The sequence below is a fragment of the Lycorma delicatula genome, chromosome 7, assembly GCF_047948215.1.
Source record: "Lycorma delicatula isolate Av1 chromosome 7, ASM4794821v1, whole genome shotgun sequence".
Taxonomy (NCBI): Eukaryota; Metazoa; Arthropoda; class Insecta; order Hemiptera; family Fulgoridae; genus Lycorma; species Lycorma delicatula.
In genome coordinates this window covers 6,383,408-6,399,210 of record NC_134461.1, presented here as the reverse complement: position 1 = coordinate 6,399,210, position 15,803 = coordinate 6,383,408, and the positions used below count along the sequence as shown (strand labels likewise).

At 33.0% G+C, this 15,803-nt stretch overlaps 2 protein-coding genes across 2 annotated transcripts; both read right to left on the bottom strand.

The window, feature by feature from the left end:
* Positions 1-2,152: 2,152 nt before the first annotated feature.
* On the bottom strand, positions 2,153-10,344 carry LOC142327611 (putative U3 small nucleolar RNA-associated protein 11). Its single transcript, XM_075370812.1, has 2 exons — positions 10,203-10,344; positions 2,153-2,992 (listed from the first exon to the last, which is right to left on the bottom strand). Exon 2 carries the CDS (start codon positions 2,976-2,978, stop codon positions 2,229-2,231), a length of 750 nt encoding a protein of 249 aa, XP_075226927.1. The 5' UTR covers positions 2,979-2,992; positions 10,203-10,344; the 3' UTR covers positions 2,153-2,228.
* Positions 10,345-12,087: 1,743 nt separating this feature from the next.
* On the bottom strand, positions 12,088-12,465 carry LOC142327874 (protein FAM200C-like). The gene has a single exon (XM_075371234.1). It carries the CDS (start codon positions 12,463-12,465, stop codon positions 12,088-12,090), a length of 378 nt encoding a protein of 125 aa, XP_075227349.1.
* Positions 12,466-15,803: the final 3,338 nt, after the last annotated feature.

The window sequence follows — 15,803 nt, the reverse complement described above, 5'->3', positions numbered from 1 at the left end:
AATTACCTAGCAACATTTATACTCGATAAACTTAAAAATAGTATTAATTTTTTTATTATAATTATTTATTTTAAGGTATAAATGGGAAATGTCTGTCTGCAGTAACATGACGCGAGAACCAACCTACAGATTACGTTCAAATTTTCAGGATATATTTGTCTTATCCCAGAGAAGATTTTAAGTCTTAAATCGTGATCCTAACTCCCTTGCAAGGGTTATCAGAACTTCTACATTAAGAACGAATAAAACGTTGGGGATAGAGGGCTTTTCACACTTACAATTACCATTTACTACTATGATTCTCACAACTATGAGCATAACGAATACAGCGGAGGATCAGGGAGCTCCACTTCCTGGCTAGAAGGGCGAGCGAAGCGAACCCTGAACGGCTAGTAATATTAGCCGATCAGGATTACATATCTTATCTTTTCTCTTGCTTTTTAGTGGGTTTCCAAAGAATTTGGAAATCACTACTGCATCTGTTTTATATTCTAAGGGGGTGTTGGAAGGTTGAAGGGAATAACTTTTCTTTACATTTTGGATCTCCTGAACACGATTCGGCGATGTTTTAAGTAAACTTTGTGAGCATAAGGAGGGACCAATTTTGGACGAAGTACCAGTCAATGACGTGTCAGTTTATGACCAGTCATAAACGTGAATGATCCGTTATTCAGAAGACAGAGGTCCAAGTCCTGTCTCACTCTGTTTATGATAGTTTCTCGAGGGGAACAGATCGTTGAGCCCCATGAAATGCGAAGGCATTTAAGTCTTTTACTGTTAACGATGGAGATGTAATTTGAACGACTCCTGTTCAAAAAAAGTACAAAAATCTCCATTTTGTATATCTAGTGCATCAAACCAGAGTTCAGCAAGAGGTGTAGATTGCAGATGTGCAATCTGAATGGGGCAGAGATCTCTATGATGACTGCAGGCATCCGGATAGCTAGCGGTATCCTTGTAGCTGATACCTTGTCCTGTATGAAGACTGCAAACGCACCGCTTTCTCATCCTGGATTATGATTGCGTTTCAAAAGGTGTTCCAAAACCATCGAGTGTAAAAAGAAACAGTGTAAGATGTTGTTGTGTAGTTGTGTAAGGGTGCATGTGTAGTGTATGTGTATAGTGTAAAGTGTTCTGCAGCTCTATATGTAGAAGAAAGAAAACCTGCGAAGGCTAGGAGCATTTAATTGTAACTTGAAAGGTGAACACAATCTTGACATTTTTACAACAATCAAAAATAAAATCACATCGTAATTTAATGCACTAACTCTATCATGCATTGTTATATATTATAATTCAAGTCAATAAAATGGTCAGTCTATTTATAAATCAAAAAATTTTTTTATTTAATCAAAACACAATCGTAGAATTTAACTTCCCAATCTCATAGGGGAAGACACCTGCCTTGTGACGCTTCCAGTCGCCACCCCCCCCCCACCATCGTAAATAGCCCTATGGGCTTTAACAGGAGACTTGAATTTAATAACTGAAATCCTAGTATAATTCTAGGAAGATTGTTAAACATATACATTTAAGATTTTTAAATCTTTCTCCTTCTGCAGCCCCTAATAAACAAGGAAGTATGAACCAATGTTTTTTATCTTCTACTTTTAAGGTGTAGACAGACAACTCAGCCTAGACTGCCAGAAGAAGGACCTCCACAACCCAGATTCCCTAACCTTCCTTCATCTTAATAGACAGGCAACCACCTCCAGCCACCATATGTGATCGCTACAAGGGAAGTGCATTGGATCCTGCACAAAACTAGGGTCCATCAGACGCATTATTACTAGACCTAAGAACTTTCGGTCTTGGATAGACTGAAGAGGAATCGTATTAAGATAAAGTTAATCTTCAAGGAATAACAGAGTTAGAATATTTTTCACAAGTACAATCTACAAAGGATCAAAACCAATCCCAAACTAAGTCCATCTTAAAAACAAACTAAAAATAAATAGATAATTATTAAAAAATTAAATACTTACCGGATAAACAGAAAGATTCAGCAGCAAGGGACTGATATTCAGGATCTGCAATAAACAGGTGGATAAAACATCCCCCAACATCTTGCATTGTTCTGGTACAGGAGATTATTAAAAAGTTAGCAAATTATGCACAGCATTCAAAAAATAAAAAATTGAAAATGCAACAGTACTGTACAAAAAACTTATATTTCTTTCTCTTATATTATTAATTACAAAAAATATACTCATCTTAGATAAGAAATATTATTTTTTCCTTTCATACTCCCATTTATAAACGGGTGGAGCTTCTTTAGTACCCGGTTTAATTTGTTTTGGTTTTTTAATATTTTTATCTTTCAGATGTTTTTTTACTTGTAATTTTTGTTGCACTACAAGCAACTCCTTTTCCCTATGAATTCTTTTTTCTAATTCTGAATAAGTTTTATTTCTTTCCTGTATAACCTCATCATCGATACTTGATATGACTTCCGCTTTTAGTTCTTTGTTTTTAATACGATTTGTTTTTCTGTCCAACAATAAAGGATGAGTATCCAATCGCCGAGCCAAATCAAAATTTTTCACCTCGTCTGGTGTATCCACAAAGAATATATGATTATTTTGAATTTTATTAGCGGCGTCAATCATGTGTAGTGAAGACTGCATTCTATCAATTTTTTTACTTTCAATGGCTCTTTTAAATTCAATATACTTCATATCTTTCGTTTCCATCAACTTAATCTGTTCCGGTGTATGACTATCGGGTTTAATTTTCTCCCTGTGTTTACCATCAACCATTTTTGAATTAATCATGTGTGTGTAGAATTCATCGGGATTTTTGTTAAGAGCTTTTCGCCGTAATATCTTCAATAGTCTTTCCTTTTTATGATGTTGGTAAGCTCTTTTTTTATAATCTTTCTTTTTTTCTAAAAGACCTAAGTGAGCTCTGCTTTCAGGTTGATGCCGTTCTCTGTGTGTTTTCTGATTTGCTTTTGCTGCCTTTTTCCATGACGACATTATTAATAATTGGCCTGGAACAAAAGTAGATAATAATATTAAAATTTTAACGTGGAATCTTGTTGTAAAATACAGAATCCGTAAAATAAATAAAATAAAAGTTAAAATTCTTACCGCATTATCTTTGCTTAGAATTTTTTTAACTATTGATTAACGTGATATTTCTGAATCTTCAGTTCAGATACATATATATAAATATGAAGCTTTTTTATTTGAGAGAGGGATCTGTAGCCGGTTGTTCCCTTGTCTGTGTAACAGTTTGTGACGGTTGGTACATCCATGGATTTCTGAGCCAGGACGGGTAATTAATTAAAACCAAACAACAGAACCTAACCGGGGCAGTATTCAGAAGCTGTTAATATTAAAATATAATTGGTTTGGCCGGCCCTTGAGCCATCAACTTTTCAAATGGGAAGGCTAACGGTCTCCATCTCTGCCCGTCTGATATTTCTTTGAAGTGAATATTCCAGTTTTATCCTTATGTTAGTATTATAGATCTTATCAAATAATAAATATTTCAGGCTAAAATACAATGGCATGTAGTTAAGTACGAAATGGTTTTATATCACCCCGTATAACATGTACTTATTTTTTAAAGGAATGGTGGTAATTCTGATTTTTTTTTTAACTTCCTGGTCTACATATTAAGGAAAGCTTTAGAGGCTCTATATTGGAGTAAAGGTAATCACTTCTAATTACTATCTGAACTCTATGAAAAGTTAGGTGAGGGTAATTAATAAATCTTTTGATTAATAATAAGTTATTCTGTAAGAAAGTAAATCCATTGTAATATTTTGGTAATAATAGATCTACAAGAGAAGAAACCATTCAAAAAGAAAATACTTTTTAATACAAAATCATGCGATTAAATGCTACTAAAGGGAAAATCGTTATAAAACCTTGAACAAAGCAGCATCACAAAGTATACAATTTTAAAATAAAAAAATAACCATAAAGTTCATACAATTAGTAAAAATAGAATACATGATACATTAACATTAGTTAAGGTAAATAATGTGAAGATACAAAATACAAAAAATAACTACAACATATTCACAATTCAGAAGATGCTAATGAAAATTACTTAAGTACATATTTATTTACTTGAAGGGAATGCAGAAAATTGAGTATTATGTAAAAATTCAGAGTAATGTTCTATAAATGAAAATCTTTTAATTGAATTTTAAATAATTTTGTAGGAATAGTTTTGGAATTGTTTGGTAATCTGTTAAAAAATGGCAACAGAGACTTAAGGCTCTTTCTCATAAAAACGGCAATGAAAACAGATTTGATAGAAGTGGAATTGGTATTTTGAAAAAACAAGTGTTGAAAATATGTAAAGTTAAGATTTTTAATTTTCTAAACATCCATTTATATAACTTAAACTTATGGGTGCCAAACAGTGATCTGCCATCCATTTTTCGATCTTCAAAATTTATTCTGAATTTTTGAGAGCCCAAGCAAATGAGATATACATAAACATAATAAATATTTAATAATGAAGACAGTGTTTTATTAAGGCGCTTCAAAGCAGGTAGTGTGGTTTGATTTTGTTACAAATGAAAATAATTTGAGCATCCCAAGAGTTTAATTGTCATCTAATACAACACTCAGAAATTTTGCTTTATGGGCAACAGAAATAATATCGTTATCATTAATGGGAATTATATCCACGCGATTAGCAATGTGTTCCATTTACTTGAGAATCACAAGATGCAAAGAATAATAGTATTTCTACTAATCTATTCAGAGAACTCAACTGAGGACAACATCATTTCTATTTTTTTCCTCTGCGCAGAATGAGGTGACGTTATAAGTGCCAAGTCATAAAATTACTATGACATATCTAAAATGCCTAAGTGGAATGCTAAATATAAAATAAAACCAAAATAAAGGCAATATTCAAACGCCTAAAAACAGCATACATGGAAGAAACAATGTCATTGGATAACATCGCCATATTGTTTTCTGAAATATTTCAGATTTTAGCCCCTAATTTGAATTTCCGAAACAATGCAGCATAACAGATAAATCCAAAAGTATGTAGTGTATCGTCAAATGGCAGTCGCAGAGAACACAAACAGATACGTCAGTCTGTCATAAGATGTCCACGAGGGAGTCTAGTGTGCCCTATACGCCCTATTACGTGGGATCATTTCAGAAAAAATGGACTGTATTTCACAAAAAACAGGATATTTAGAGTAGATGTCACTAATTGCCTGCAAAGCACTTGTGGAATCTGAACAGACAAGTATGTGTCGATATGTTGAGCTAATTATAATGTACAGTTCCATGAGGAAAACATTGGCAATGGTCGGAAGGCCAAACATGTACGTTCTATTGCTAACCAGAAAAGCACATCTGACAGAGTTATCGGGTTTAGAGCCATTAGTATAAACTACTGCATCAGGATCCAAGGTATTTACAATATTATAAAATCCTTATAAGATAACTGATTCGTGTACTTTTTATGGTGTCGACAAAGACTAAAGCAGTAACTTACCAAGAAGGCTGCCACGGTGGATAATAATACTGAGTTATAGTAAGAACTAGAGGTAACTGTATGTTTAGAGATAAAAAAAGGCGCTGAGCTCTGATGCCTAACAGAACAGTAGATCTCGGCTGTTCCTCATATTGATTGAAATTCAGGTTAGAGAACACTACATCAAACGTAGGATTTGGTTGCGCTTTAATGCGAGCTACATAGGAGCAGAGATCACTATTTCTATACTTCAGTAATTTTTAATCTTGATTCTCAATCATACCCAAGATTTTTTCAGATTCATCATGATAGGATGTTATGAAACAACCTGAACAACAAAAATATTCTTTCTTTTAATACAGCCACCTGTTGGGATAAAATTTTAACCCATCAGTTCATTTGTGTTCATGGTTTTTTTTTTTATAGTTAAATCTTCACACATTTATCAATCAATACATTTCATTGCTAAAAGAGATACAACTTTATATATCAACAAAATATGAATCGCTTTAAAAATATTTTCTAATCTAAAACTTATGTCCAAATAGTTATAAAGTATGTATGGATTTTTTCCTTATGACTTTTTATAGACTCAACATGGTAAGTGAGATTTTAAATATTTTTTTTTTAATAAAGTGAAATCTTTCTAGTCCAAACACTTGTCACAAACAAATTTAAACACACAAGGGAAGTATTTGGACAGTTTAGAGCAGCACAGTTGGAAATGAATGACTATAGATTGTAACATATTATTATTTTAATCCAATAAAAGTTACTTCTAGTCACTAAATTCATTGTTCAGAAAATAATAATTGCTCAATTGAACATACTCTCTTAATTAAATCAGCTGAAATAATTAGTGCACAAAAAAAATGCAGAAGTATTCTATGAATTACTATGATTGATGCATCTCCTCTTTGCCTAGATCATGTTTTCATCTATTTCATAACAATAATTGTAAAAAATTATTTCATTTAAATTGCATGTATTGCATAATAATTTTATTAACTTCACATTAAAAAAAAGTTTTAATAATTATCTATTTCTGTTGCAACTATTGTGCTGTATTATATTTGTAAATCCTGAAATCTGTGTTTGTAATCACTACTGTACTGTAGCTTCTTCAGTGCCTTAGGCCTTACGGCACTGAAGGCCTGACGGCCTGTCGTGAACTTCATTGATATTTTCCCAACCTTATTTCAGTGAAATGAAATAAAATTTGATGAAAGTTCTTATACATTCACAATAAAACTACAAGGATGGTCTAGAAAATAACTTATGTTTGTGCCTAGCGCGGAGATGGGTGGGGATAGAGCAGTCACCTTGGTATCAAAATGTTTCTACACTCAATATGCATCAAGCCATCGTAGCGTTTGGACTGTCATTTTTCTACTTTGTTCGTTGTGAATTATTGAAATCTGCGCTTCAATAGAAAATCCTGCGAGTTGTGTTCAGTGATTAAACCTTAAACCAATTGAAATTCATCGGCAACTTTGTGAGGTAAATGGATGGAATAATGAGTGAAAGTGGAGTTAGGCAGTGTGCATTCAGTTTAAAAATGGCTGCACCAATGTTCATGATAAGGACCGCAGTGGTTGGTCTAGCCTAGTGACTGATGAACTGATGATGAAAATCAACAGAACTCTCGCTTCATTTCCCCCAAATTTCACTAAGTTTACTGCATGAAATTGTATCGAGAAAGCTTGGTTTCACAAGTTTTGTGTAAGATGGGGACCAAAAGGCAGCAGGATTTCTACAAAGGAACTGAAAAGCTTGTGCATCATTACTAGAAGTGCCTCAATTTAAATGGTGACTGTAGAAAAATTAGTTTACGATTGTCCCTTTCAAATATATACAATAATTTTTTTTTATATCTGGTTGGTTTTTTATTTCAAAAGTTACTTTCTGGACAGCCCTCGTACATGATGTAATTCTGTTATAGAAACAATGAAATTGATCTAACCATTTTTTTTTTTTTGGACTTCCCATCTTCCCACACTAAGAAAACCTTTGGGCTGTATCTGCAGAAGTACCTTAGGCTCATCATTTATTCTGTCCATATGAGCTTTCCAACTTACACACACGTGCGCGCGCACATAGGCACACACATACACACAAAACTTTATACAAAATAACTATATAAAACATTGCATTTATTTAATATATCATAGTAGCAGCTTAGGACAAAAAAACACAAGATCTAAATGTTATAAGTATTCTAATCAATTAGCTATCAATTTTGTGAGTAATGAAACCTGTTCAGATCCTAATCAGTTTTCTGGAGAGATATTAGGGATAAATTATAAAGGTATGGTAATACTTAACACCACCTCGTAGGTGACGTGGTTGAATTTTTGTTTAAACAAATATAATCACCACCCACCCTTATTTTGCTGTGTTTCATCCAACTACTTGTGTGCATACCTATTTTAGTGTGGCAACTTCTTTTGTTGCATCGCTAAATGACTTCTTCACTAAAATACAAAGTCATAACATGTTCTTTGGCACATTTTCATCCCTTCGGAAGAATACGTTTTTCCTGCAAAAATCTAACAGCTTCCTCTACACAACGTGGAGGAAGTTATAAGTAAACTGTGTGCACTACGAACTTGTGACCTTTTTCTTTTCTTTTTCCTGTTTAGCCTCCAGGAATTATCATTCAGGTACTACTTCAGAGGATGTATGAGGATGATATGTATGAGAGTAAATGAAGTGTAGTCTCCTCAGTTCGACCATTCCTGAGATGTGCAGTTAATTGGAACCCAACCACCAAAAGAACACCGGTATCCACGATCTAGTATTCAAATCCGTACAAAAATAAATGACTTTAATAGGGCTTGAACGCTGGAACTCTTGACTTCCAAATCAGCTGATTTGAGAAGATACGTTCATCACTAGACCAACCCGGTGGGTTAGAATTTAGGACCTACCAAATTGTAAGTGCACACATTTTACTTATAAATTCACCATTAACTTTAATAGATATTTTTAACTTATTGTCTTACGCATAAGAAGTAGAACATAGTTATTTAACTTGCCACCAGTAGTGCTGGTTATAACCTCCCAACAATGGTGGTGCCGTTATAATACACAAGTACCAAATAATATATTAACTAAAAAAACATAAATGATATTTGATTTCATGACACACCAGCAATCAATTTTAAAAACACTTATAAAGAACTTTGTTAAAAGAGCTAAAACTTATATCATTAAAAAAAAAACATTAAAGCTACCATTATGAGTTGATCCATGAGGGGCCAACAAGTTTATACATTATGGCTTCTGTTTTTGTTCTAGCTAATAAAATTTTACTGTGACTGGCTTCTGCAGAATCTCTAAAAATCTGTTTAAATAACTTTGTTGAACAATATGTAAAAATAGTGTACTATATTCACTTCCAAAAAATAAAATAAAAAATAGAATCAAAAAAATAAAAAACTTAAAACTATAATCACCAAAAAGTTAAAGATGTGCCTACAAGATTTGTAGATTTTATTGTGGGACACTGAGTAGAAAGCCAATCCAGTCTCTGGTGCCAAAATTTTATTTTCTTCTGCTGTATCTTCTTTCACAAAGTATTTATCAACTGTTTTAGAGGAATGAGGATTACTTAGTGATTTTTTTTTAATCTTTATCTGAAGACAGATACTGATTCAAATATGTATGACCCTTACTTGTTATCAATACCACACAATTATTATACTTCACAAAGTACTTCATAATCTATTTTTGTATTCTAAACACTGTGAACTCCTTCTGTAAATTTACATTTTCATTGTGAGATTTTGTCTAAATCAGATTAATTAACACAAGAAAATAAAAATACAATTGTCATACACTCATACTAAGTAATAACAGGCTATTAGTCATGAATTTAAAACAATTCACTTCAATTTAAAACAAGAAACAAGTCATGAATTTAAAACAAGTTTTGGGGAATCATTACAAACCATATAGAATAAACTATTTGCCTACCGTATAGTCATAGCACTGCTCACAGATGATACTGGATCAGACTTGTCTTAATACCTACCCCAAGCATGATGGAATTCATCAAGTGAAACTTGGGTAATCATCAGTGGGCCATGAGCAACATATTAAAATTCTTTTTCAGATATATGGGTAGTGTTGCTAGCTCTAGTGATGTGGAGAGTGTAATTTTAAGCTCACCCCTTCAAACTCTACATACAGTAAAAATATTTAAGTACTCTACTAAAAACATATTATGAAAGTGCATACCCTGAAGAAGAGTATGTCTGGTAACCCTACTAGAGTACTAACACACAGCATGGACTTTGACCTTACAAAGTAACTGCAGTGCAAGTCTTGCACTGTTTTCCTTATCCTAAGTAATCTACTATAGTTTATTAAAGTATGAAAAAGATTTCAGTTGATCAAGTAATAGATCAGAATTACCGATCTGGATGTCCCAATTTGGGATATTTTTCTGGACATTGTAATTTTGAGGCATAGAACCCTATTTTTGATCTGAAATTACTGTAGTTATTTTAAGCGGCACATGTTCGATTATAATTCAATCATCTCTAATTTCCCACCACAGTTGATAACATGCTGCACGATGTTGTAAACACCACGACAATAAAGAACAGTTTTAAACTCAATACATAAACTTTTTTTTTACTTTTTATTTAAATGAAATGGAACATTTTAAAAATCGCATTCAACTTGATGAGGCCTATTCACACTAAATTATTTAATAATATATGAAAAAAAATTACCTGTTTACGTAACTACGGTATCATAAACCTTGGTAATGCACTTAAAAATATAACGTTTTCACCACAAGGTTAACAGTACGTTACAATAACATAACCTCACGCAACTCAGCCATTAAACAAACGGAATCGTTTGATGCTCGTAAGAGACTTGGTTTAATAGTATCATTCGATCGATCAGTCATCAAAAATATATTGCAAAAAAATGTGGTGAATCACCAAGTTCGAGTAGCGCAACGTAACTGCAAATCGATTGCTACTTAATACTTTCAAGGAAATTTACATTAACTTTTCTTAAATAATTTTTGTACTTTCGTTCACACTTTGCAAAAAAATTAGTCTTCTCTATCAGGTTTTTTTAAAAATTAAAATCCTGAGTAAAAATGTGAAATATGACTAAGTAAGTCCACTCACCAACTAGAGCAGTGGTAGACAACCTTTTTATACCATTTTCTTTCTTTTTCCTGTTTACCTCCGGTAATTACCATTCAGATAATACTTCAGAGGATGATATGTATGTATGAGTGTAAATGAAGTGTAGTCTTGTACAGTCTCAGTTTGACCATTCCTGAGATGTATGGTTAATTGAAACCCAACCACCAAAGAACATCTGGTGTCCACGATATAGTATTCAAATCCGTGTAAAAATAACTGACTTTACTAGGACTTGAACACTAGTACTCTCGACTTCCAAATCAGCTGATTTGGGAAGACGCATTCACTACTAGACTAACCCGGTGGGTAACCTTTTCTTATACCTACCGCCCACTTTTGTGTCTGCTAGTAGTAAAACTTTCTAACCACCCACCAGTTCCATAGTAATGGTGATTTATAATATAGGGAAGTAATTTTACTTTACAAAATCTGTAAAGCAGACACAAGTTAAAGCATATAATAATTATTACTTACAAATACTTGATGTCGGACTTTCACTACGTTTTTCAGAATAAATCTTTATAAAACAACTTACTGTAGTTAAATTTATCTTTTTATTTATACTTTGCATACATAGAAGCATGAATTCTGATGAAATTAAATTATTAATGAGATCCCTGAGGCTGATTCTGTGCAACTAAATACTAGATATCTGGCTCAATTTTTGTAAGGAACAAACGACGGTCTCCTCTTTCAGAAATATTCAGGTGGTTTCTTTCTTTGGTCATAATATGATCAACAGCGCTAAAGCCTGATTCCACAAAATATGAGGTAAGGAAAGTTATCAATAAACTGAATATCATTTTCTATATATTTGGATATAAGACAGGCATTTTTTTATTTTGCTATAAGCTTTCATAGTCACCGCTATCGATTTAATGTTTACTTTCTTCATCATATCTAATTTCTAACAGTTCTTCTTGGCAAGTTGTATCAGCCTCTTCAATATTTGCAGAAAAAGGATTTTTCATCATCATATGCCTTCAATTTCAAATTGTTTTTCCATGTCCAATTTAAGTTGTTGAGGTGGCTACTGAATTTGTCTATATCCTCTGGAGTCTAGTCTAGTTTTACAGATGACAATTTGCAAAACTGATGAAATCCTCTCTTTAATAGATTACAACAAAGTAGTTCAAGTTAGTCAATAAATAATGACATAATACTTTGGCAACCTATAAGAGTTTTGTTAGCTCCTTGAAGCTGTAAATTGACATCTTAAATCTGCCAAATAAAAGGTATCATTCCTTACTGTTTTTAACTGTTGACACTGATTGGTCTCTTTATTACTTTTAAAAAATTGTATGACACTATCATATAATACTATAAAATGAGCCAAAGATGCACCCTTTGACAACTACCAAACTTCTGTGTGTAAAAGTAACCTAATAAAATCTTTATTATTGTCCTGGCATAGCTGTCAAAATATTATATAATTTTTTTGCATTGAACTTGATCAATGAATTATTATAGTTAATGATGAATGGAGACTTGTACTTAGATGTTTTCCTACAAGATGTTGTCTGTGCACCATATAATGAATACATAAAATATTTGGCACTTCTTCCTTCACATAAGCAACAAATCCACAATAGCAAACTATCATTGCTTGTGCTCCATTAGTAGCACATGCAACAATATTATTCAAAGGAATATTATTTTTTGTAAAGTATGATTTCATAGTATTCAATATAGATAATCCTGTTGTAGTAACTGTAATGAGATTTATTGCGAATAGCATTTCTTCTCGTAATGTATTGTCTTCATCAAAATAACATACATATGCCAGCAATAAAGCATTATTATCTGCAATGGTAGGCTCATCCAATTGCATGAAAATGAAGAGTTTTAGAGAAAACTTATAAGATTTTCTTCAACATTACCTGCCATTTCTTCAATTCATTGCTTAAAGGCAACATTTTTAAAATTTCAGGTATATCCTGATGCATTATCTTTGAGATAAATTCTTTTATACAGGATATTTTAGATTCTTCAATATTACTCCTTTTACCACTTTTTGGTGAAGTGCGATAAGAGGCAATTAATCCATTTTTGTTTACTGCTTGTTGTTTCTTAAACAATGCAACAATTGTTGAATGATTTTGAAATTTTGTACATATTTCCTGAAAATATTCAATGGGCTTGTACTTATCATTTGGATGCTTTGTAGAAAGATGTTCTCGCAATCAACTTGGCTTCATTGCCTCATTGTATAACACTTTATGGCACAATTAACACATTGGATGTTGTTTATTTACAACAGATTCTATGAAATCCATCTTCGGATACCTGGCAAATAGCCACAAACATATTTATTTTTCTGAGACATGGGCTCACAATATTTTGTTTGAACTGTAGACACATGCTCACTCTCACAAATCTAACTGCGTATTGACCAAATGTGTTAGCTATTCTGGGACGGCTCTTTTGTTTGCAGTTGCACTATAGCACCATTTAGTTTCACGTACGTAACGTGAAATGCTATGAAAATTTTTTAAAAAGTCAATTAAATTATGCTACAATACTGGACAAAACCCCTGCCGCCCACCATAAAAGCTGGAATGCCCACTAGTGGGCGGTAGGGACCACCAGGTTGACTACCAGTGAACTAGAGTATATGCTCACCTCATTTCTCACTTTTGTAGCTGTTTGAGGAGTTCAAGAAATTCTCTCTTTACAAAATAAAAATTAACACAAAAAAAGTCATTTTATTTAATTCTTCTACTATAATTAATAACACTAAGAAATGTAGAAATTTGTGTTTCAATTTGTTTACTTTAATAAGTTGAATTCAATGTAAAACTTACCTTAATGTAAATTTAATTCAAAGTTAAAAAGGTAATAAATGTATACTATTATTATTATCCAATTATCCAACCTGCAGGTCGGGGTAGAGGTTTTCGAGACCAAGCCGACCGCAAAGTACCTCGGTATGATGATTGACCGGAAACTCAGCTTTGTTGACTAGCTTCGGAGAGCCATCGACAAAGCTACGAGAGCCGTAACTGCTCTCAGCCGGCTCATGGCGAATGACGGCGGCGATTGTCGTTAGCAGACGACGATTGTTGATGTCCACGGGACATCCATCCTGTTATACGGGTCGGACGCGTGGGCCCAGGCATTAAGAACGGCAAGAAACTGGAAATGGCTCGTGCAGATGCAATGCACCGCAGCCTTGAGAGTCGCTTCCGCGTATCGAACGGTCTCAGAGCCTGCAGTACTGGTGGTCGCCGGCGTCATACCAATTGCTATTTTGGCAAAGGAGCGCCAAGTGATCTACAGAAGGCGACGAACAGGCGAAGACCGGGAGACCATTGCCAACGAGGAACGCACTCGCATGTTCCTCGCATGGCAAGAGACCTGGGACCACGAAACCAGAGAACGACGGACCGTAAGGCTTATTCCTCTGGTCAGACCGTGGACGGAGCGGCGGCATGGAGAGGTAGAGTACTACATGACCCAATTTTTGGGTAGTGTTTTGTTATCATTTTCTGATAACAATGTGGACCTTTGAACACTAAATGAAAGTTCACAGCAGAAAGTATGGTTGTAATCGTTACAAAACATTGTACACTATGTTTCCCTTTTCTTTTTTTTATATCTCTCAAAAAACATGTGTTTATGTCACACTCCATTATTTTTAACAACTTTTTTACAATTTTCAGTAGCATTTTCTGAATTGTGAATTATTTTGTAATAATTTAATGTGCTTACCTTAACATTATTTCATATAATATATCTATCTATTACATCTATTTTTTTATATTTATAATTTATCTTATATTGATGCGATTTATAAAATGTACTTTTATGTACTGATCAGAATAAAAATGTATTTATTTATTGTTAATAGATGAACTTTAATAAATTTTAAATTCAACTAATTTATCTAATCAGAAGATTGAATTGAGGATTCGGACGAAAAGTATAAGACTGTATAAGTTCTGACTTTTTATATAAAAAGATCTTCAGAATGTTCTTTCACAAAGGGCCAGAATTTAGCTAACAGACATGCTGATTTGATTAATTTCTTTGAGAGAAAAGTCAACAGAGTAACTCATTGAGCAATTGACAATAATAGGAGTTGTTTGATCACTTTAAACCATTTACCGTTTCTATTTGTATTGTCCTTTTCTGTTATGAATTGCCTAATTTTAAGTGTATTGCTGTAGTTTTATGGATTTTTTTAGAATTTACCTTATTGAATTCTTTTTTCAGTTATGCTGGATGGTTTTCAATTTTATCTATTATTACAGTTTATATGAATATATTACAGATTATATATTTAGATTGACACAGTAGTATAGAAAAGTTGTTACTGTTCTTGCACTTATCCTCCTTTGATCTGGTTCTTACTAGCCCACTCCTGTACACACAGATTCACATCCTACTATCCTGTACCGTGGAAAGGAAGGTAATATAAAGTAAAAACCATGGATATTTTGCAAATTATATGTTTTAGATAAGATTCTATTAATCTGTGTAAGTTTATAATCTCTGGATCTCCATTTTCTTTTGCAATGAACTATCCGATGAAACATAGATAAAGATAATTAGAAACCTTTTCCTTGCTGTGATTTTTGGAAAAAAGGCGCAGCAGTATACAGAATTAATTATCCCAAGTGGTACGGCGGTCAAGAGCTTATCATGTGTAACAGTATCACTAGAAATTTCTAATTTCAATAGGGTTACTGTCGATCATTTCACAAAGTATGATTTTGGCTATAGATTCTGGGTCTCCAATCTGCTGATTTTTGTTCAAGATAAACATCCATTTGCTCTTTATGTTTTTTATTCTATTATAAATGATAAAAAAAAAAAAAAAAAACATGAATAGTATTATACAATCAGCCCCCAAAAAATAAACCACAATCGCTGCACATTTGAATTTGTTAAGAGTACTTCCACAAACTGACTGTTGAAAATATCATAAATATTCAAATCAGAGATGCAGTACAGTGCCTGAGCGATAGGACTACTCTGATTGAGAAAGGCTATGAAATTTAATTGACATTTAATTCATTGCCAAGCAGTATAAAAACACCTGCCTGCTAAGGCTTCTTTTAAAATGTACAAGAGTATAAACTCTGATTAAATTTGTTATTCAATACATTCATTTTCCAATATTATAAATAATTTTGTAGAACACAATTGTTTATAGATTTATATAAT